This window comes from Rutidosis leptorrhynchoides, chromosome 1, assembly GCF_046630445.1.
Source record: "Rutidosis leptorrhynchoides isolate AG116_Rl617_1_P2 chromosome 1, CSIRO_AGI_Rlap_v1, whole genome shotgun sequence".
NCBI lineage: Eukaryota > Viridiplantae > Streptophyta > Magnoliopsida > Asterales > Asteraceae > Rutidosis > Rutidosis leptorrhynchoides.
The window spans coordinates 408,993,005-409,018,669 of NC_092333.1; the positions used below are offsets into that span (position 1 = coordinate 408,993,005).

The window sequence follows — 25,665 nt, forward strand, 5'->3', positions numbered from 1 at the left end:
CATCACTTGAAATAAGATTGTTATAGTTATAGAAATTGAACCAAAGTTTGAATATGATTATTACCTTGTATTAGAATGATAACCTACTGTAAGAAACAAAGATTTCTTGAGGTTGGATGATCACCTTACAAGATTGGAAGTGAGCTAGCAATCTTGAAAGTATTCTTGATTTTATGAAACTAGAACTTTTGGAATTTATGAAGAACACTTAGAACTTGAAGATAGAACTTGAGAGAGATCAATTAGATGAAGAAAATTGAAGAATGAAAGTGTTTGTAGGTGTTTTTGGTCGTTGGTGTATGGATTAGATATAAAGGATATGTAATTTTGTTTTCATGTAAATAAGTCATGAATGATTACTCATATTTTTGTAATTTTATGAGATATTTCATGCTAGTTGCCAAATGATGGTTCCCACATGTGTTAGGTGACTCACATGGGCTGCTAAGAGCTGATCATTGGAGTGTATATACCAATAGTACATACATATAAAAGCTGTGTATTGTACGAGTACGAATACGGGTGCATACGAGTAGAATTGTTGATGAAACTGAACGAGGATGTAATTGTAAGCATTTTTGTTAAGTAGAAGTATTTTGATAAGTGTCTTGAAGTCTTTCAAAAGTGTATGAATACATATTAAAACACTACATGTATATACATTTTGACTGAGTCGTTAAGTCATCGTTAGTCGTTACATGTAAATGTTGTTTTGAAACCTTTAGGTTAACGATCTTGTTAAATGTTGTTAACCCAATGTTTATAATATCAACAGAGATTTTAAATTATTATATTATCATGATATTATGATGTACGAATATCTCTTAATATGATATATATACATTAAATGTCGTTACAACGATAATCGTTACATATATGTCTCGTTTCAAAATCATTAAGTTAGTAGTCTTGTTTTTACATATGTAGTTCATTGTTAATATACTTAATGATATGTTTACATATCATAATATCATGTTAACTATATATATAACCATATATATGTCATCATATAGTTTTTACAAGTTTTAACGTTCGTGAATCACCGGTCAACTTGGGTGGTCAATTGTCTATATGAAACCTATTTCAATTAATCAAGTCTTAACAAGTTTGATTGCTTAACATGTTGGAAACATTTAATCATGTAAATATCAATCTCAATTAATATATATAAACAAGGAAAAGTTCGGGTCACTACAGTACCTACCCGTTAAATAAATTTCGTCCCGAAATTTTAAGCTGTTGAAGGTGTTGACGAATCTTCTGGAAATAGATGCGGGTATTTCTTCTTCATCTGATCTTCACGCTCCCAGGTGAACTCGGGTCCTCTACGAGCATTCCATCGAACCTTAACAATTGGTATCTTGTTTTGCTTAAGTCTTTTAACCTCACGATCCATTATTTCGACGGGTTCTTCGATGAATTGAAGTTTTTCGTTGATTTGGATTTCATCTAACGGAATAGTGAGATCTTCTTTAGCAAAACATTTCTTTAAATTCGAGACGTGGAAAGTGTTATGTACAGCCGCGAGTTGTTGAGGTAACTCTAGTCGGTAAGCTACTGGTCCGACACGATCAATAATCTTGAATGGTCCAATATACCTTGGATTTAATTTCTCTCGTTTACCAAATCGAACAACGCCTTTCCAAGGTGCAACTTTAAGCATGACCATCTCTCCAATTTCAAATTCTATATCTTTTCTTTTAATGTCAGCGTAGCTCTTTTGTCGACTTTGGGCGGTTTTCAACCGTTGTTGAATTTGGATGATCTTCTCGGTAGTTTCTTGTATAATCTCCGGACCCGTAATCTGTCTATCCCCCACTTCACTCCAACAAATCGGAGACCTGCACTTTCTACCATAAAGTGCTTCAAACGGCGCCATCTCAATGCTTGAATGGTAGCTGTTGTTGTAGGAAAATTCTGCTAACGGTAGATGTCGATCCCAACTGTTTCCGAAATCAATAACACATGCTCGTAGCATGTCTTCAAGCGTTTGTATCGTCCTTTCGCTCTGCCCATCAGTTTGTGGATGATAGGCGGTACTCATGTCTAGACGAGTTCCTAATGCTTGCTGTAATGTCTGCCAGAATCTTGAAATAAATCTGCCATCCCTATCAGAGATAATAGAGATTGGTATTCCATGTCTGGAGATGACTTCCTTCAAATACAGTCGTGCTAACTTCTCCATCTTGTCATCTTCTCTTATTGGTAGGAAGTGTGCTGATTTGGTGAGACGATCAACTATTACCCAAATAGTATCAAAACCACTTGCAGTCCTTGGCAATTTAGTGATGAAATCCATGGTAATGTTTTCCCATTTCCATTCCGGGATTTCGGGTTGTTGAAGTAGACCTGATGGTTTCTGATGCTCAGCTTTGACCTTAGAACACGTCAAACATTCTCCTACGTATTTAGCAACATCGGCTTTCATACCCGGCCACCAAAAATGTTTCTTGAGATCCTTGTACATCTTCCCCGTTCCAGGATGTATTGAGTATCTGGTTTTATGAGCTTCTCTAAGTACCATTTCTCTCATATCTCCAAATTTTGGTACCCAAATCCTTTCAGCCCTATACCGGGTTCCGTCTTCCCGAATATTAAGATGCTTCTCCGATCCTTTGGGTATTTCATCCTTTAAATTTCCCTCTTTTAAAACTCCTTGTTGCGCCTCCTTTATTTGAGTAGTAATGTTATTATGAATCATTATATTCATAGATTTTACTCGAATGGGTTCTCTGTCCTTCCTGCTCAAGGCATCGGCTACCACATTTGCCTTCCCCGGGTGGTAACGAATCTCAAAGTCGTAATCATTCAATAATTCAATCCACCTACGCTGCCTCATATTCAGTTGTTTCTGATTAAATATGTGTTGAAGACTTTTGTGGTCGGTATATATAATAATTTTGACCCCATATAAGTAGTGCCTCCAAGTCTTTAATGCAAAAACAACCGCGCCTAATTCCAAATCATGCGTCGTATAATTTTGTTCGTGAATCTTCAATTGTCTAGACGCATAAGCAATCATCTTCGTTTGTTGCATTAATACGCAACCGAGACCTTGCTTTGATGCATCACAATAAATCACAAAATCATCATTCCCTTCAGGCAATGACAATATAGGTGCCGTAGTTAGCTTTTTCTTCAATAACTGAAACGCTTTCTCTTGTTCATCATTCCATTCAAATTTCTTCCCTTTATGCGTTAATGCAGTCAAGGGTTTTGCTATTCTGGAAAAGTCTTGGATGAACCTTCTGTAGTAACCAGCTAGTCCTAAAAACTGGCGTATGTGTTTCGGAGTTTTCGGGGTTTCCCAATTTTCAACAGTTTCTATCTTTGCCGGATCCACCTTAATACCTTCTTTGTTCACTATGTGACCGAGGAATTGAACTTCTTCCAACCAAAATGCACACTTTGAAAACTTAGCGTACAATTCTTCCTTCCTCAATACTTCTAACACCTTTCTCAAATGTTCACCGTGTTCTTGGTCATTCTTTGAGTAAATAAGTATGTCATCAATGAAAACAATGACAAACTTGTCAAGGTATGGTCCACACACTCGGTTCATAAAGTCCATGAACACAGCTGGTGCATTAGTTAAACCAAACGGCATGACCATAAACTCGTAATGACCGTAACGTGTTCTGAAAGCAGTCTTTGGAATATCATCTTCTTTCACCCGCATTTGATGATACCCGGAACGTAAGTCAATCTTTGAATAAACAGACGAGCCTTGTAGTTGATCAAATAAGTCGTCAATTCTCGGTAGTGGGTAGCGGTTCTTGATGGTAAGTTTGTTCAACTCTCGGTAGTCGATACACAACCTGAATGTACCATCTTTCTTCTTGACAAACAAAACAGGAGCTCCCCACGGTGATGTGCTTGGTCGAATGAAACCACGCTCTAAAAGTTCTTGTAATTGGCTTTGCAGTTCTTTCATCTCGCTGGGTGCGAGTCTGTAAGGAGCACGAGCTATTGGTGCAGCTCCTGGTACAAGATCTATTTGAAATTCAACGGATCGATGTGGGGGTAATCCCGGTAATTCTTTCGGAAATACATCGGGAAATTCTTTTGCAATGGGAACATCATTGATGCTCTTTTCTTCAGTTTGTACTTTCTCGACGTGTGCTAGAACAGCATAGCAACCTTTTCTTATTAGTTTTTGTGCCTTCAAATTACTAATAAGATGTAGCTTCGTGTTGCCCTTTTTTCCGTACACCATTAAGGGTTTTCCTTTTTCTCGTATAATGCGAATTGCATTTTTGTAACAAACGATCTCTGCTTTCACTTCTTTCAACCAGTCCATACCGATTATCACATCAAAACTCCCTAACTCTACTGGTATCAAATCAATCTTAAATGTTTCGCTAACCAGTTTAATTTCTCGATTCCGACATATATTATCTGCTGAAATTAATTTACCATTTGCTAATTTGAGTAAAAATTTACTATCCAAAGGCGTCAATGGACAACTTAATTTAGCACAAAAATCTCTACTCATATAGCTTCTATCCGCACCCGAATCAAATAAAACGTAAGCAGATTTATTGTCAATAAGAAACGTACCCGTAACAAGCTCCGGGTCTTCCTGTGCCTCTGCCGCATTAATATTGAAAACTCTTCCGCGGCCTTGTCCATTCGTGTTCTCCTGGTTCGGGCAATTTATAATGATGTGGCCTGGTTTTCCACATTTATAACAAACTACATTGGCATAACTTGCTCCGACACTACTTGCTCCGCCATTACTCGTTCCGACACCATTTGTTCCTTTTGTTCTATTAACCCCTGGTCCGTAGACTTCACACTTCGCCGCGCTATGACCATTTCTTTTACACTTGTTGCAAAATTTGGTGCAGAACCCCGAGTGATACTTTTCACACCTTTGGCATAGCTGCTTCTGATTGTTGTTGTTGTTGTTGCGGTTATTATTGTTGTTGGGATGATTGTTGTAGTTGCTGTTGTTGTTGTTGTTGTTGTTGGGCCGTTTGTTGTAGTTGCGATTGATGTTGCGATTGTTGGGATAATTGTTGCGATTATTGTTGTAATTGCTGTTGTTGTTGTATTGGTGATTCTTATCACCGTTTTCCTCCCACTTTCTTTTGACTTGCTTCACATTGGCCTCTTCAGCAGTCTGTTCTTTAATTCTTTCTTCAATCTGGTTCACTAGTTTGTGAGCCATTCTACATGCCTGTTGTATGGAGGCGGGCTAGTGTGAACTTATATCTTCTTGGATTCTTTCCGGTAATCCTTTCACAAACGCGTCGATCTTCTCTTCCTCATCTTCGAATGCTCCCGGACACAATAGGCACAATTCTGTGAATCGTCTTTCGTACGTGGTAATATCAAATCCTTGGGTTCGTAACCCTCTAAGTTCTGTCTTGAGCTTATTGACCTCGGTTCTGGGACGGTACTTCTCGTTCATCAAGTGCTTGAATGCTGACCACGGTAGTGCGTACGCATCATCTTGTCCCACTTGCTCTAGATAGGTATTCCACCATGTTAACGCAGAACCTGTGAAGGTATGCGTAGCGTACTTCACTTTGTCCTCTTCAGTACACTTACTTATGGCAAACACCGATTCAACCTTCTCGGTCCACCGTTTCAATCCGATCGGTCCTTCGGTTCCATCAAATTCCAAAGGTTTGCAGGCAGTGAATTCTTTGTAGGTGCATCCTACACGATTTCCTGTACTGCTAGATCCAAGGTTATTGTTGGTATGTAGCGCAGCCTGTACTGCGGCTATGTTTGAAGCTAGAAAAGTACGGAATTCCTCTTCATTCATATTCACGGTGTGTCGAGTAGTCGGTGCCATTTCCTTCAAAATAGTTAAATGGAACAAGTTAATCATACAGAATATTAAGAGTAGTTAATAGTATTTCGTAGCATAATATGAACTCATTTATAAAAGCTTTTTCTTCATATTAGCGTTTTATAAGTTTAAATTCGGGTAGTACCTACCCGTTAAGTTCATACTTAGTAGCTAATATACAATTCAACTACTACAATTCTATATGAAAAACTGATTATAATAATATTTCGCGTTCAAACTTTTATACAATATTTTACAAACTTACAATACCGCTTATTTTACATAAAGCATGAAATATAGCACACAATAACTTTGATACAAGATAGTTGTGAAGACAATTCTAGCTAGTACACAAGTCGTTCAGCAAAGGCAATAAAGACACGTAATTCATACGTCCAGAAACAAGTCATGCATTCTGGTTTTACTAGGACTACTTCCCATCCTTGGTCTTGTGCAACATAACCGTTATGGCCGTTGATAAGACAGCGTGTTGTAACGTCATCAAAGGGAGGAGGGTTACGTAATGTCCAACAGTCCCGTAATAATCTAAAAACCTCATTTCTTACCCCAATTACCGACTCCGTCACTTGTGGAAACGTTTTGTTTAATAGTTGTAGCCGGATGTTCTTGTTCTCACTTTGGTGAGAAGCGAACATTACTAATCCGTAAGCATAACATGCTTCTTTATGTTGCATGTTAGCCGCTTTTTCTAAATCACGAAGTCCAATATTCGGATATATTGAGTCAAAATAATTTCTTAACCCGTTGCGTAAAATAGCATTTGGGTTCCCCGCAATATATGCGTCAAAGTAAACACATCGTAACTTATGGGTTTCCCAATGTGATATCCCCCATCTTTCAAACGAAAGTCTCTTATAAACCAAGACATTCTTGGAACGTTCTTCGAATGTCTTACAAACTGATCTCGCCTTAAATAGTTGTGCCGAAGAATTCTGGCCGACTCTAGACAAGATTTCATCAATCATGTCTCCGGGTAGGTCTCTTAAAATATTGGGTTGTCTATCCATTTTGTGTTTTTAAACTGAAAAATAGACAAGAGTTAGATTCATAAAAAAAATACTTATTAATACAAGCAATTTTTACATATATCATAAAGCATAAGAACACTATATTACATATATTACACCACACGAATACAACTATCTTATTCCGACTCGCTCGTTTCTTCTTCTTCGGTTTTGGTTCATTTTGCCAAGTTTCTAGGGATATATGATGTTCCCCTAATACGAGCCGTCGTTGTCCACATTGGTTTAGAAAAACCTGGTGGTTTAGAGGTTCCCGGGTCATTGTTACAACTTAAGGACTTCGGGGGTTGACGATACATATAAAGTTCATCGGGGTTGGAATTAGATTTCTCTATTTTTATGCCCTTTCCCTTATTATTTTCTTTTGCCTTTTTAAATTCAGTTGGGGTAATTTCTATAACATCATCGGAATTCTCGTCGGAATCCGATTCATCGGAGAATTGGTAATCCTCCCAATATTTTGCTTCCTTGGCGGAAACACCATTGACCATAATTAACTTTGGTCGGTTGGTTGAGGATTTTCTTTTACTTAACCGTTTTATTATTTCCCTCACCGGTTCTATTTCTTCATCCGGTTCCGATTCTTCTTCCGGTTCCGATTCTTCTTCCGGTTCCGACTCTTCTTCCGGTTCCTCTTCGGGAACTTGTGAATCAGTCCACAAATCATTCCAATTTACATTTGACTCTTCATTATTATTAGGTGAGTCAATGGGACTTGTTCTAGAGGTAGACATCTATCACATAATATCAAACACGTTAAGAGATTAATATATCACATAATATTCATATGTTAAAAATATATAGTTTCCAACAAAAATGTTAAGCAATCATTTTTAAAGAAAACACGGTCGAAGTCCAGACTCACTAATGCATCCTAACAAACTCGATAAGACACACTAATGCAAATTTTCTGGTTCTCTAAGACCAACGCTCGGATACCAACTGAAATGTCCCGTTCTTATTGATTAAAAACGTTCCATATTAATTGATTTCGTTGCGAGGTTTTGACCTCTATATGAGACGTTTTTCAAAGACTGCATTCATTTTTAAAACAAACCATAACCTTTATTTCATAAATAAAGGTTTAAAAAGCTTTACGTAGATTATCAAATAATGATAATCTAAAATATCCTGTTTACACACGACCATTACATAATGGTTTACAATACAAATATGTTACATCGAAATCAGTTTCTTGAATGCAGTTTTTACACAATATCATACAAACATGGACTCCAAATCTTGTCCTTATTTTAGTATGCAACAGCGGAAGCTCTTAATATTCACCTGAGAATAAACATGCTTTAAATGTCAACAAAAATGTTGGTGAGTTATAGGTTTAACCTATATATATCAAATCGTAACAATAGACCACAAGATTTCATATTTCAATACACATCCCATACATGGAGATAAAAATCATTCATATGGTGAACACCTGGTAACCGACAATAACAAGATGCATATATAAGAATATCCCCATCATTCCGGGACACCCTTCGGATATGATATAAATTTCGAAGTACTAAAGCATCCGGTACTTTGGATGGGGTTTGTTAGGCCCAATAGATCTATCTTTAGGATTCGCGTCAATTAGGGTGTCTGTTCCCTAATTCTTAGATTACCAGACTTAATAAAAAGGGGCATATTCGATTTCGATAATTCAACCATAGAATGTAGTTTCACGTACTTGTGTCTATTTTGTAAATCATTTATAAAACCTGCATGTATTCTCATCCCAAAAATATTAGATTTTAAAAGTGGGACTATAACTCACTTTCACAGATTTTTACTTCGTCGGGAAGTAAGACTTGGCCACTGTTGATTCACGAACCTATAACAATATATACATATATATTAAAGTATGTTCAAAATATATTTACAACACTTTTAATATATTTTGATGTTTTAAGTTTATTAAGTCAGCTGTCCTCGTTAGTAACCTACAACTAGTTGTCCACAGTTAGATGTACAGAAATAAATCGATAAATATTATCTTGAATCAATCCACGACCCAGTGTATACGTATCTCAGTATTGATCACAACTCAAACTATATATATTTTGGAATCAACCTCAACCCTGTATAGCTAACTCCAACATTCACATATAGAGTGTCTATGGTTGTTCCGAAATATATATAGATGTGTCGACATGATAGGTCGAAACATTGTATACGTGTCTATGGTATCTCAAGATTACATAATATACAATACAAGTTGATTAAGTTATGGTTGGAATAGATTTGTTACCAATTTTCACGTAGCTAAAATGAGAAAAATTATCCAATCTTGTTTTACCCATAACTTCTTCATTTTAAATCCGTTTTGAGTGAATCAAATTGCTATGATTTCATATTAAACTCTATTTTATGAATCTAAACAGAAAATTATAGGTTTATAGTCGGAAAAATAAGTTACAAGTCATTTTTGTAAAGGTAGTCATTTCAGTCGAAAGAACGACGTCTAGATGACCATTTTAGAAAACATACTTCCACTTTGAGTTTAACCATAATTTTTGGATATAGTTTCATGTTCATAATAAAAATCATTTTCTCAGAATAACAACTTTTAAATCAAAGTTTATCATAGTTTTTAATTAACTAACCCAAAACAGCCCGCGGTGTTACTACGACGGCGTAAATCCGGTTTTACGGTGTTTTTCGTGTTTCCAGGTTTTAAATCATTAAGTTAGCATATCATATAGATATATAACATGTGTTTAGTTGATTTTAAAAGTCAAGTTAGAAGGATTAACTTTTGTTTGCGAACAAGTTTAGAATTAACTAAACTATGTTCTAGTGATTACAAGTTTAAACCTTCGAATAAGATAGCTTTATATGTATGAATCGAATGATGTTATGAACATCATTACTACCTTAAGTTCCTTGGATGAACCTACTGGAAAAGAGAAAAATGGATCTAGCTTCAATGGATCCTTGGATGGCTCAAAGTTCTTGAAGCAAAATCATGACACGAAAACAAGTTCAAGTAAGATCATCACTTGAAATAAGATTGTTATAGTTATAGAAATTGAACCAAAGTTTGAATATGATTATTACCTTGTATTAGAATGATAACCTACTGTAAGAAACAAAGATTTCTTGAGGTTGGATGATCACCTTACAAGATTGGAAGTGAGCTAGCAATCTTGAAAGTATTCTTGATTTTATGAAACTAGAACTTTTGGAATTTATGAAGAACACTTAGAACTTGAAGATAGAACTTGAGAGAGATCAATTAGATGAAGAAAATTGAAGAATGAAAGTTTTTTAGGTGTTTTTGGTCGTTGGTGTATGGATTAGATATAAAGGATATGTAATTTTGTTTTCATGTAAATAAGTCATGAATGATTACTCATATTTTTGTAATTTTATGAGATATTTCATGCTAGTTGCCAAATGATGGTTCCCACATGTGTTAGGTGACTCACATGGGCTGCTAAGAGCTGATCATTGGAGTGTATATACCAATAGTACATACATCTAAAAGCTGTGTATTGTACGAGTACGAATACGGGTGCATACGAGTAGAATTGTTGATGAAACTGAACGAGGATGTAATTGTAAGCATTTTTGTTAAGTAGAAGTATTTTGATAAGTGTCTTGAAGTCTTTCAAAAGTGTATGAATACATATTAAAACACTACATGTATATACATTTTGACTGAGTCGTTAAGTCATCGTTAGTCGTTACATGTAAATGTTGTTTTGAAACCTTTAGGTTAACGATCTTGTTAAATGTTGTTAACCCAATGTTTATAATATCAAAAGAGATTTTAAATTATTATATTATCATGATATTATGATGTACTAATATCTCTTAATATGATATATATACATTAAATGTCGTTACAACGATAATCGTTACATATATGTCTCGTTTCAAAATCATTAAGTTAGTAGTCTTGTTTTTACATATGTAGTTCATTGTTAATATACTTAATGATATGTTTACATATCATAATATCATGTTAACTATATATATAACCATATATATGTCATCATATAGTTTTTACAAGTTTTAACGTTCGTGAATCACCGGTCAACTTGGGTGGTCAATTGTCTATATGAAACCTATTTCAATTAATCAAGTCTTAACAAGTTTGATTGCTTAACATGTTGGAAACATTTAATCATGTAAATATCAATCTCAATTAATATATATAAACAAGGAAAAGTTCGGGTCACTACAGTACCTACCCGTTAAATAAATTTCGTCCCGAAATTTTAAGCTGTTGAAGGTGTTGACGAATCTTCTGGAAATAGATGCGGGTATTTCTTCTTCATCTGATCTTCACGCTCCTAGGTGAACTCGGGTCCTCTACGAGCATTCCATCGAACCTTAACAATTGGTATCTTGTTTTGCTTAAGTCTTTTAACCTCACGATCCATTATTTCGACGGGTTCTTCGATGAATTGAAGTTTTTCGTTGATTTGGATTTCATCTAACGGAATAGTGAGATCTTCTTTAGCAAAACATTTCTTTAAATTCGAGACGTGGAAAGTGTTATGTACAGCCGCGAGTTGTTGAGGTAACTCTAGTCGGTAAGCTACTGGTCCGACACGATCAATAATCTTGAATGGTCCAATATACCTTGGATTTAATTTCCCTCGTTTACCAAATCGAACAACGCCTTTCCAAGGTGCAACTTTAAGCATGACCATCTCTCCAATTTCAAATTCTATATCTTTTCTTTTAATGTCAGCGTAGCTCTTTTGTCGACTTTGGGCGGTTTTCAACCGTTGTTGAATTTGGATGATCTTCTCGGTAGTTTCTTGTATAATCTCCGGACCCGTAATCTGTCTATCCCCCACTTCACTCCAACAAATCGGAGACCTGCACTTTCTACCTCAAAGTGCTTCAAACGGCGCCATCTCAATGCTTGAATGGTAGCTGTTGTTGTAGGAAAATTCTGCTAACGGTAGATGTCGATCCCAACTGTTTCCGAAATCAATAACACATGCTCGTAGCATGTCTTCAAGCGTTTGTATCGTCCTTTCGCTCTGCCCATCAGTTTGTGGATGATAGGCGGTACTCTTGTCTAGACGAGTTCCTAATGCTTGCTGTAATGTCTGCCAGAATCTTGAAATAAATCTGCCATCCCTATCAGAGATAATAGAGATTGGTATTCCATGTCTGGAGATGACTTCCTTCAAATACAGTCGTGCTAACTTCTCCATCTTGTCATCTTCTCTTATTGGTAGGAAGTGTGCTGATTTGGTGAGACGATCAACTATTACCCAAATAGTATCAAAACCACTTGCAGTCCTTGGCAATTTAGTGATGAAATCCATGGTAATGTTTTCCCATTTCCATTCCGGGATTTCGGGTTGTTGAAGTAGACCTGATGGTTTCTGATGCTCAGCTTTGACCTTAGAACACGTCAAACATTCTCCTACGTATTTAGCAACATCGGCTTTCATACCCGGCCACCAAAAATGTTTCTTGAGATCCTTGTACATCTTCCCCATTCCAGGATGTATTGAGTATCTGGTTTTATGAGCTTCTCTAAGTACCATTTCTCTCATATCTCCAAATTTTGGTACCCAAATCCTTTCAGCCCTATACCGGGTTCCGTCTTCCCGAATATTAAGATGCTTCTCCGATCCTTTGGGTATTTCATCCTTTAAATTTCCCTCTTTTAAAACTCCTTGTTGCGCCTCCTTTATTTGAGTAGTAATGTTATTATGAATCATTATATTCATAGATTTTACTCGAATGGGTTCTCTGTCCTTCCTGCTCAAGGCATCGGCTACCACATTTGCCTTCCCCTTAGCTTTGACATCAACTAGCATGTTGATCGATATCTATGTCAAACATCTACGTTTCTGCCCAGAATTTTATATCCCTTCCGTCACCAATCTGTCGAGTAAAAGAAGCTCCAAAATTTATTCATTTATGTGTACTGTTTAAGCAAGAAGGATTATCGGTAGACACTAGCCTGATTAGCTAGGGTCGTGTTCCCGTACAAGCCACCAATCCTCGTATTTTCTTAATTATATGCTAGTTGGTTGTTCACATGTCTGTGATGTTGATTACATGTATGGTTCTTAAGCTTAGTCTGTTAGATAGATTCCATTCACTAAGCCGAGTGCTAATCTCCCACATTCCACCCTTGCAGGTTTAGGTACTTCTGTTAGGGCTGGTTGCAGGTGCTGAAGACATGTTTGATGTGTGAACTCTGATGTGGACTTTTGTAACCTATGTTTTGTAATAAAGTAACACCGTTTTGTAATCTTTAATGATATGGCGTGGATTTTTGAAATAGTGCAATTAATGTTGTGTGGTTTAAATTCATTAGCCTTCCGCCGTGTTATAAAAAATGGCTGGTGTTACAACTGATCACTACTGTTTACTGAAATGTGTTTGTTAGGTGAACTAGTGATCATCCAAAATCAGTTGACTATTAACTTGGTCAACACTTGTGAGTCAAAATATTTATTTAACTTTACACGTGACGTTTAGTACTTGAATGATTTCTTAAATACATTTCAACTTGGAAATTTTATTAACGACATTTGAGTCAAACTCGAGCAATAAGATTATGACTATGATTATACTGTGACTCGATCAAGTTTATTAGACATTGTTTGACCAACTGGTACCTCTAGGTTGAGTACTATTGTCTGCTGTGATCTCTTTAGCTATTACTGTTGTTTGAGACTTTTGTTGTGCACTCAAGGTGCGTTGTAGTCCCCTTTATACTATTCTAAATCTTTTTGGGATGAGAATACATGCAACTTTTATTTTTACACAATAAACACAAGTACTTACTTATCTACATTGAGTTTGATACGAAAATTCTTTAGCTTGGTAATTATTAACTACTAATTTTTGAACATGTGAGCGCGAATATGTATAAATGGATCCATACAGTTTGACATCCCCGTCTTGGTAAGTCATGCTAACAGTTAACGAACGAATGATTATGAAATTATGAAGGATATTTATTATGAAAGATACGATGATATCTTAGAATTTCTAATATCAGAGGATGATGAAGAATATTGTCCGTAAGGGTTTAGATTCGGAAGCAAGGTATTCGTTAATGGCTTCAGCAGATACTGAATCATTTGGATTCTTTGAAGGCAGATTTCGTCCTTGTGATTTATCCACAGCCTCTTTCATACTTTGCTCAATCCGTTTTCCAGTTCCAAACTTTCTCTTTTTCTGAGCTTTGCCAGCACACTATCCTTTATCATAAAACTTTTTACTGTTAAGGTCGTTTATAGTTTTTGCTGCTTCATCAGCATTTTTTCAAGATTTCGAGAACTAGTTCGTAGGTTAAGGTGTTTTTTAGAAACTTCTCATTCGAAATCTGTAAGTCTAGAAGATCGATGTTATCTATATATAACTGTTGTCGTAGAAAATGCTGCGAGATTCAAAATACTGATTGTTAATTCCCGATAGTTGTAATGGCAATTACCGTTACAAGATGTGGATGAGTACATGATAGGGTTTCAATGAACAATTATAATGGTTTTTCGGAGAGACTTTACGTCACGGATTAATGAATTTGCTGGTACCTTTACTGTTAATGTGGTGCAACATGAAAGGTTCCCCAGTAACAAGAACGTATATGCCAGAATTACAAGTCTGAAAGGTCGTCGTTGACTGGTTGAATGGTTGATAATACTGGATACTTTTGGAAAGGAATTGCAAGGTTATTTTCGGTAAAAACAATGCTAATGGATCTTGCACAGATTTAAAGTCAAAGTATAGCTTTGAAAGATGTAGAGATCTAAGAATGATATCACTTATTAAATCTTGACTTGGATTCTGATCCATCAATATCAGAATATGTAATTGAATTTGTATGGAAACGATTGTATATCGCTGTGAGCATAATTAATAATTTTTGAATCAAAGTTGAAGAATGTACAGTATAACATATTAATTGTGAACTTATATATTTCCCGGGAATTACCTACCCGTTAAAGATTTCACAAGTAATATTTTGTACAAAAGAATTTTTATTACTGTCTTTATGAAAATATATGTATGTATATTTTCTTCAGATGTAACACAGATTTAATGAGTTAATATCATATTAAGCTCATTTAATTTTTGGCTTGACTTAGAAATGATTAATCTCTAAAACATTAAAGATTACATAATCTTTGCGGAGTATTTCGCTAATGTAATCGATACTTCATTATTTATTCTTATTGATATTCCTCGGTGAAGGATGTTGATGCTCGTGGAATTTTTGTGAAGCTTACAAGGCACAGATGATGTTTTCTGAAAAGTTTCGAGTATATTGAAATTGAAAATGTAAAATCAATTATGTAATTGATTAATACACTTGGTTTATTATGAAATAGAATTCTTTGGATTGAAACAGAGATTGTAGTTAATGAAGGTTAAGTTGTTAACGAAGGATGTACATCATAGCATATTAGTAATACGAATTTAACCGAGTAGTATTTACCCTTTTTCAATTCATACTTAATAGCTTAGTACGAAAAGATTTATGATGGTTTTAAAATATATATAAGATATACATATAAATTCTTCAGAGGGAATGAGTTAATATTTCATAACTCGTTGATACAAATATACGCGTTATTGACTTGTAGTAATATCCACGGTGCTTTCTTGAACTGGCGGAGCTTGTGATGTTAGAGGTGCTGATGATTCTAATGATGTTGACAGCACTAACCGTGCTGGTGAGGCTAAGGGTACTATTGATGCTGTTGGTAAAACAAGTCTAGCTTGTACCTTACGCATCATTCTTGTCAGGGTTTCTATTCTTCCTTCTATTTATCTGATTTACGGTTAGAACTGGGATAAATAATCTCTAAGATTTTAGAGATTACATAATCACCGTAGAATATTTCTTCGATGAAGTTATGAATCAGTACTTCATCATTTATTGTTGTTGGCACTCCTTGGTATCTACGGTGCGTATGATGTTGATATCCGAAGTACAGTTTTTAGATGTGATATTGAGGTGTGGGATGCGGATGTGGTTGTTGGTGGTGGTAATGGTACTGTTGTTGTTGTTGATGATGGTGGTACTGGTTATGCTGCTGGTGCTGCTGCTGGTGTTTGTAACCTTCGTACCATATTCTCTAAAGCCACTACCCGAGCGCGAAGCTCGTTGACTTCTTCTATTATACCGGGATGATCAGTGGTTCGGACGAGCGGACGAATAAGATTTAGAATGTGAGATAGTATATAATCATGACTAGATACTCTGGAAATGAGAGAGTAAATGGTATTACGAACAGGTTCGCCGGTAAGTGCTTCAGGTTCTTCGCTAAGAGGGCAATGTGGTGGATGGAAGGTATCGCCTTCTTTTTGTCTCCAATGACTAAGTAAGCTACGAACCCATCCCCAATTCATCCAGAATAGATGATGGCTAATTAGTTGATCCATTCCGGTTACACTGTCTTCGGAGTTCATGTGAATATCCATATCGGAATAGCTGTCGGAATTTAAGGAATTTGAACTAGATACGTGATCCATCTTGTATAATCAGGGAACTGATTTTTGATATAAGATAGATTATAGAATTTAGATTGGTACTCCTCAATACATAATTTACATATGTATATATAATACCAAAATCCCGTAAATTACGAAGAAATTTTCGGAAGATGTCAGGAAAAGTTTACAGTAACAGATATGCTAAGATATGAATTTTGTCGGCACACTATCTATGCAGTAAATGCAGTAAGACGTGTCTAGACTTAGGAATGATAAGCAAGTAATTTTCGACGATAAATGGTAAGCAAAACTTGGTAAAAATATATACGGTCATAGTCCAGACTCACTAATGCATCCTAACAATAACCAGTTAGACACACTCATGCAAGACCCGGTTCACTAGGACCAACGCTCTGATACCAACTGTGACGATCGCTCTAAATCCATATGGACAATACGTCATTCATTGATTTCATTGTGAGGTATTTGACCTCTATATGATACGTTTTGTAAACATTGCATTCTTTTGAAAAGGCACACCATAAATGAATATTTAAATCAAAGGTTTTCGACATCTGATGATTTTTACATATAGACAATCACCGTAAATAATAGTTTACAATAATACTTCCGTTGACAATGCAGTCAAAATAAGATACATGGTGATAATTTGGTGAATGCAACGTTTCCTTGAAAAGTATGTCATGTAAGACTCCATGCACATAGCTTGTCTAACATATAAGCAATAGCGGAAGACTTCTAGGAAACCTGAGAATAAACATGCTAACAAGTGTCAACACAAAGGTTGGTGAGTTCATAGTTTTAATGTTTCACATAATCTGTGTATAAAGGTGGATCACAAGATTTCAGTTGTTTCATCCAGAAACGTTTATCAAAATTCTAAAAAATTGAGCACCCTGGTAACTAAACTTAACGTATATATAATTTGTACCCTTTGTATAATCATCTTAAAAATACACGCAAACCAACGTGTACGCTTCTCAAATAGCATACGTCCGTTAAAAGGCTAGTGCTCTAGCTCGGACGGGGATATCAAGCCCTATGGATCCATATACAACTACTCGCGCCCATCAGTTCTTATAACCGACAGTTACTAGTTACCAAAGCTAAGGGATTTTCGGTTCAAACTCAGTGTAGAATTTAGTATGTACTTGTGTCCATTGCGTTTAAAATAAATTGCATGTATTCTCAGCCCAAAAATATATTGCAAAAGCAATTAAAAAGGGAGCAATGAAACTCACGCATATAAATATTGTAAATCAGTTAATAAAGCATTTGCATGTATTCTCAGCCCAAAAATGTAAAGGGTAAAAGGGATCATATGAAACTCACCTTAGCAGCATATAAAGTCGTTCACCAAAATGTGATCGAAACTCGGATTACCAAATAACCGTAGATCTCAACCTAGAGAACATATGTTGGTCAATAAATGTCTATCAAGCTAGGTCAGGTCATAGTGTATCACAATCCTAATGCTCGAGATCGACATACAAAAGTTATCCAAAGTCGTTTCAAAAAGTCAATTTTGACAATAGTTCAACAAAACAAGACGTACCTTATTTAAGGATTCATTTACTCGGTTGGTAATATTCAAAAAACCAATTTATCAATCTCGTAAACAAGTTGTTTAAATCTTAATTGCAGATTCAAAAGCAATTTCAATTAACGTAAATCATAATTCAGTTGATCATATCTTTTAATCCATTCATCGAATTTATTCGATATCTAAATGAAAAGTTATTGATTTTTCGCCAGCTTTCCGAAAACATGTATATCATATACCTTTTACCAGTAATATATGTATTTAATTATTGATTCATTATAAACTGTTTAACGACGAAATTTAGTATACAAGCATGTATAAATATATATTCGAGCACTAGACATGGATACACTATTAATATATAATAGATAAGATATAAATGCTTACGAATCAATATTGTGATTCAATATTGTAGGAAAGTACGTAGACGTAACGGAGATGATAAACACTAGATTTGATTCAAAAATATACCCCCGAACATTACCCATAACCTCCTTGGCAATAACCCATAATTTCCTTAGCTTTAACCCGTTTGAGAACTCGTTTTGAAAGTTACACGCTCATGACCTCGTCGTAATATTTTATGTATAATACTAATAATAACACTAATATTACAAATAATAATATTAGGATTAATAATAATAATAATAATAATAATAATAATAATAATAATAATAATAATAATAATAATAATAATAATAATAATAATAATTTAAATAATACGGAGTAAAAAGAATGAGGAAAGAAACAGAATAGATCGAGCTATTTATACATGTTTGCTGAATCTGATGCCCATGCGATCGCATGGGCTTTCAGTGCAAATGCCATGCGATCGCATGGCCCTTCTGGACAGCTCACTTTCGTTTGTTTTCTTCCTTGTCGACATATTATTTAATTATATATATATAATATATTTAATTTATATAATTAATTATATATTATATTAAATTCACATGCATAGTTGACTTGTAATTTTTGTTCCGATAAGTCGTACGTTATCACTCGACTTATGTCTCGGTTCCGGTTTTTCGAACGCCCTTTCGTACGCTGAGAAAACTAGTACTTTTCGTTTCGTGACTCGTACCTTTGTCAAAATATAAACTTAATCATTGATAACTATGTCACTCTAAGTGTAGCTTTAATCAATTAAGTGTTTTGGTTATTTGCTTCTACAAATCATCGTCTCGTAGTATATACATATACATATATATATATATTTTTATTTATTTTGAAATAGTATTTTACTGTAGCACAGCTACTGTAGCAAAGTCAAATTTTACTGTAGCAAAGTCAATTTCACTGTAGCAAATAGTGATTTTCGAAGACAATGTAGCATTTTGGGTACTGTAGCAATTTGAAAATACTGTAGCAAATTAGTGTTTTACTGGTTCATTTTAAACGCTTTAGTTAACTTATCTAAATATCAATCGAATCTATAAATGAATGTTACTATCGTTTACTAAATAACTTAAAATTATATATATGTATATATCTTTTTAATATACATAAATCAGTTTTTTTAAATACACATTGGAAGTTATTTATAATTAATTTTAATAATAAATATTTCAACTTATCATATATATTCAAATAGATATTTAAACCAATAAGTTTAATGTACGGTATCAAACAATTAATACATCGTTACATTTTCAAGTTATAGTATATATGTATCTATTTACATATAATTGTTCGCGAATCGTCGAAAACAACCGAAGGGTATTTAAATATATAAAAGTAGTTCAAAAATTTTGAGATTCAGTTTTACAGACTTTGCTTATCGTGTCGGAAATGTTAATCATACAAAGATTAAGTTTAAATTTGGTTAAAAATTTCCGGGTTGTCACATCGATGGACGGGGCAATAAAGTTGATAAGACGATCTTGTTGAACACCCTTCATATTATTCATGACCTCACTAAAGACCGCTAAAGATTCGACATCGACCCCGTCCCCTAGTCTCCGGTGTAATAGACTTTTTCCAAGAAGTGGTCAAAAGCTATTAAACTTTTATGTACAATGAATAAACTAATAGTAAATATTTTGATATTACTACGGAGTATTATTTTGGCTAAAATACAAAGATCGAACAAAGATTTAGATCAAATTAAATAAGGTCCAACTTGTCACGTGACTAGGTCTTATTTAGAACACATGAAACGTCAAGGGTGTAAATGTAAATACATCAAAGACTAAGGTGTGCAAATGTAACTACCCCAACTATATATACCTACCCTCTAATAAGCAAATATCAGAGTAAAAATCCACTCCAAAACCAACACATCAATGGATGCTTTACACCTCACCCTTCTATTCCTTTGCTCATTGAGCCTGGTTCACTCACTTGGCCCAAATTGTGAGGAAACTAGCCAAGGGTCAACCCTTAGGGTCTACCATGTGTCTAGCCCATGTTCACCATTTAGGCCAAAAACCTCTCTCTCATGGGAGGAGAGCGTGCTCCAAATGCAAGCTGACGACAAGACCAGGCTCGTTTATTTAACGAGCCTGATTGCTGGTCGGTCTTTCGTACCCATTGGGTCGGGCAGACAGATTATACAAAGCCCGACATACATTGTGAAAGCTAACATTGGGACCCCGGCTCAAAGCTTGCTTATGGCTTTAGATACTAGCACCGATATGGCTTTGGTCCCTTGTGCCGGTTGTGTTGGTTGCTCGTCTACCACCTTCAATTCCGCTAAGTCGGTTAGCTTCTTGTCATTTGCTTGTGGTACTGACCAATGCAAACAAGTACGTATTAATATTTCTATTAGTATAATAGTTCAGCTTTTGTTTATGTATATTATTCCACTACATGTTAGTAGCCACTAGTAACAAATGCATATGTTTTACACCATGCACTTATATTTTATTATACATATATATCTATATCTTTGGACATTATGTTTGTTTCTGCATCTAGAGTCTTATACATATATCCTTATGGATATCCTTTTCTATATATTAATAGCATGATTAAACAAATTAGTCCTACGTGTTGAGTATATATCTACGCCACACAAATTTACCTTTTTTTTAGGCGCCTTATATTTGAACATGATTTTATGGGACTCTCAAATTGGTATATTGTTTCATATTATACAAATACAAAATCAAGCTAAACTAATATGAAAAGGTAAAATAACGTAGTGTGTCGCTATATTTGAAAAAAAAAAACTACAACAATATAGATAATGCTAATTAAAAGGTTGTTTCTTCCTCTCATATTTGTTGTCGGCCAATAAAATTTACACAGTTTAAGAATAAGTAATGTTTTTTGAAAAAAAAGAAGGAACCCTTAAGATTTATGATTTTCTGACGAGTTTTAAGACTATTTCGTATATATGAAAATTAACATATGAATTTAGTTGACATGTAATTTATATTTTTGATAATATCAGTGACCTAGCTACAATGATAAAATTACCTATAATCTCTAAAATTAATGTTGCAAGTTTCAACATTAAAGACTAGCTTGTTACTCCGTACTGTACAAGTATTGATTTGATATTATTACGGAGTACTTATTATTGAGTGGGAATAAAAAAATGTGAAAGGAATGTATGATTGTTATCGAATCTAGTAGGAAATTATAGCTTGTTACTCCGTACTGTACATGTATTGATTTTTGATATTATTACGGAGTACCTATTATTTAGTGGGAATAAAAAATGTGAAAGGAATGTATATATCAGACGGCTCATTCACAGCAAATTCTACCAGGTTTCGGGAAAGATCCCTTTCATGAAAATGTAATACACCACAGCGATAGATTCGACCCCGGAAATCCAAAAAGGCTGGTAAATAAAATGAAAAACCCTTAAAAGCAGTGGGAAATTAACAAAATTGGGAAGAGATCAAAGCAAACCCGTGAACCGGGTTTGGTTGGATTACACTGGTGTCCATTTGTGGTGTGGGTCTCCCAAGTCCCAACTACCCAGGAAGCCCATGTCTCTTAATTCCGTGACTTATGGATTCATATGATTTCTCACATAATTATTATTACACCGTTTGTCCATAATTCAAATTAAAAATAAATAAATAATTTTTAATTAATTACTGTAAATCTTATTTTAACAGTATACCGAAGATTTTATCTGCCTTTTGGTCATTGGATAGTAGTATAACACTAAAGATTGATTAATAGTATGATTTGAATGATGTGTCTTTGTCAATAAACTTTTATGTATTTAATTACTCTTGGAATGTCACTATTAAAATATTAAAGTATGTGTAAGTGGAATGTTACCTTCTAATTGATACGTTTAATTGACCATTTTATACTAAAAGTTTTATTTTAATTGGCTTCTTTAATCTTTAATCTTTAACTTTAATCATGAATTAATGTTCGTAGGTACAAAGTTCAAGTTGTCTAGGAACTTCATGCTCATTAAACATGACTTATGGTGCCTCCTCCATTGTGGCTAACTTGGCACGAGACAACCTAACCCTTGCAACCGACTCTATCTTCGGCTACTCCTTTGGTTGCATACAAAAAACAACCGGTGGTTCCTTCCCACCACAAGGTGTCTTAGGCTTAGGTCGTGGTCCATCATCATTTGTATCACAATCTACTACTCTTTACAAGTCTACATTCTCATATTGTCTACCTAGTTTCAAATCTTCAAATTTTTCTGGAACCCTAAGATTAGGACCTAACGGACAACCTCTTAACATCCAATACACACCCTTACTCGTAAACCCTAAAAGAACTTCACTTTATTATGTGAATTTGATCGGAATCAAAGTGGGCTCAACAACTGTTAACATTCCTCCAAGCGCATTAGCATTCAACCCAAACACCGGTGGTGGCACCATCATTGATTCAGGTAATCTGTTTGATCTTGCTACATATTACATATAAATACATAAAATTTTCACAATGCCACAATAGTATAACATTGTGATGACATGTTTAAACTCAAAATGGACAAGTTTATTATCTACCCTTTTTGCTATGTCCAAATATTTTTGTCAAGAGAAAGTGAGACACAAGCTATTGTATGATTTAAAGGTGAAAATGATGGGTAAATATGTAATGAAGGGTAGATATGTGTAAGTAGAGAACTAAGAGGGTTAAAACTGTAAATTACATAACGAAATCTAATTTTCAATCGTACAATATACAAGGGTGGTGATATTATAACCATAGATTTTTGATAAATTTACAATAACATGCATTATAAACTTCTATTGGACACACATATAATGCACATTTATGATGAATTTTTGATGATTTTTAAAAAAATCTGAATGAACATACAATGAAAAATTATAACCTTAAGTGCTAGCAATTCGAATAATTTCATCTTTAACATATGTAGATTTTAAACGTTTCATTGATTCTTTATTTCATTTTTGTATTGTATAGGCACCGTGTTCACCCGGCTAGTGACCGAAGCCTACACCGCAGTTAGAGATGAGTTCCGTAGGCGGATGGGTAAAGCCGTTGTGTCATCACTAGGGGGGTTCGATACATGCTACACCGTCCCTATACTACTAACCAAAGTCCCGACAATGACATTCATGTTTCCGGGACTTAACATGTCGTTAACACAAGACAACTTCCTAATTCATAGCACATTCGGCTCGACGACTTGCCTAGCCATGTCGGCCTCACCCAATCTCAATGTGATCGCCAATATGCAACAACAAAACCATCGTGTCTTATTCGATATACCCAATTCCAGGCTGGGAATATCACGTGAGGTCTGCTCATAAGTCACGTGAAAAACATCTCTCGTGGATTTTGTCGTTATGAAATATTTATATGTTTTGAATTGTACTATTATATTATATTATTGTTTTAGTATGGAACAAGATGTGACTTCTTTTAAATGAAGATTTGCCTGAACCATCATGAGGTTTTATCAGTTTTGTAGCTAGTTTTGTTAGATTGTACGATTATTATTCACTGTTTGAGTGACTTCGTATTTTTCTATCTTTTGAACATTACTTTAATCCATTATTAGTACGGAGTACAATGTATTGTACTGTAGATCATTTTTTAACAATTAGAACTAGAACGAGCGAGATATGGTCCGCACGTTGCTGCGGAAAATAATTTTGTTACTATAAAATTATATGTTTTTATTAAATATTTTACTTGTGGTGATTATAACGGAATAAAATGACCGGAAAAACGAATGTTGAGGTTGAATTATAGATTTTGTTAACATAAAATATGAATGACATCGGTATATATCTCTATTAATCCAGCGGTATATCTTTATGAATCAAGTTTATATTACAAATTTTATTATACAAAAGAAACATTTATATACGTTGCGTAAAATAAGGACACAAACTACAGTTACAAAAACAAGTAAGTATGAACCATGATGACGCTATTAATATATTTATAGCTATCAATTTACTCGATGTTAGATCATATTCGACCATAGATCATTTAGCTCATCCAAATTTGGGCCTTAAAACTTTTTCTAGGAAGTCCATTAAGTATAATTAAATCAATTAACAAAAAAAGACCGGAACAAAAAGCTGGACACAAACTAATATTCAACAAAATAAATGATCATATATATAGCATTGTATATGTATATTTTATTTATTAAAGGTTAGAACCAGAAGTTATGCAAAGTGTATTCAAGAGGTTTGAAGTATTCGCTAAAAATAAAGATAGCGGGTCAGTTGCTGCATTAATAAAAGATTGCGGGTTATTTCGCTAAATTGCGTGGATGATTAGACAATCCGCAGACCGCGAATATTTCGGATATTATAAATAGAGAGTTTGGCCTCTCATTTATGGGTTGTTAATTCTCTGACATTTGCTCGGACCTTTGTAATTTTCTCTTGTGATATTGCCCAAGAAACTTTTACATTGTGTTAAGGTGAATCATGCTAATTAACAATCAAGACCGGGTTGGGGTGGTTGATCACTTGATTGTTAAAGTGAAAGACGATCATCAGGGCCCAAAATAATCATCAAACATCTCATTCTCCATCTTAATCTCATTGCACTTAATCCTTAATTAAGTAACTCATTAATTATGGATTGATCAATTGGCGCCATCCGTGGGACACGTTTTGAAATTAAACTCGAATTTTTTTGTTTTGTGCTATCGAACAATTAATTGGCGTGTTTAATTCCAATCATGTGTTATTTTGATGATTCACAGGTGAATAGATTCATAATTTGTGGTAAATTGCTTGTTTAATTGAAGTAATGACCGATAAGGGAATTGACCGCGGTATTGATGTCGTTACGCAAGCAAATGCCCATAAATGGGGAAGAAAGCGAAAATCAGCTAAAATGTATCAAAATTGGCAATCCGTGCCGATAAGTTTTCCAAAAATGCAAAGCGACGATTTCTCTGAAATGCCGATAGTAATATCATGCAAAATCGCGCAAACTGAAATCACAATTATGAAGGTTCATGTTGATAATGGCAGCAGTGTTGACATTGTGTATGAGCAATGTTTTGTTCAGCTGCCAGAGAGTATTAGGGCAAATTTACAATCAACCGCGGCCTTGCTAACTTGTTTTGCGGGAGAATCTTCATTGCCTATGGGAGTACTGCCTTTAGATGTTGAGCTTTTTGATGCAAATGATGCTAGTTTAGTGCGTCAAGCACGGTTTGATTTCTTTGTTATGCGAACTTCTTCTTGCTATAACATGCTGTTGGGCAGATCTGCATTGGGAAAATTCGAAATTGTTCCATCTACCATTCATGGTATGATTAAATTTTCAACGCATAAAGTCGTTGCGACGATAAGATCAGCGAGTATCATGCCTATTTGTGTGACAACCCGGAAATTTCCGAGTTGATTTAAACAAAAAAAAACTTTATATGATTTCATTAA

At 34.8% G+C, this 25,665-nt stretch overlaps 1 protein-coding gene across 1 annotated transcript; it reads left to right on the forward strand.

Annotated features, from left to right (window-relative positions):
• The first annotated feature begins 20,123 nt into the window (after positions 1 to 20,123).
• LOC139871713 (aspartyl protease AED3-like) lies at positions 20,124 to 23,701 on the forward strand. The gene is made up of 3 exons (XM_071859449.1): positions 20,124 to 20,592; positions 22,196 to 22,670; positions 23,213 to 23,701. Exons 1-3 carry the CDS (start codon positions 20,131 to 20,133, stop codon positions 23,560 to 23,562), a joined length of 1,287 nt encoding a protein of 428 aa, XP_071715550.1. The 5' UTR covers positions 20,124 to 20,130; the 3' UTR covers positions 23,563 to 23,701.
• Positions 23,702 to 25,665: the final 1,964 nt, after the last annotated feature.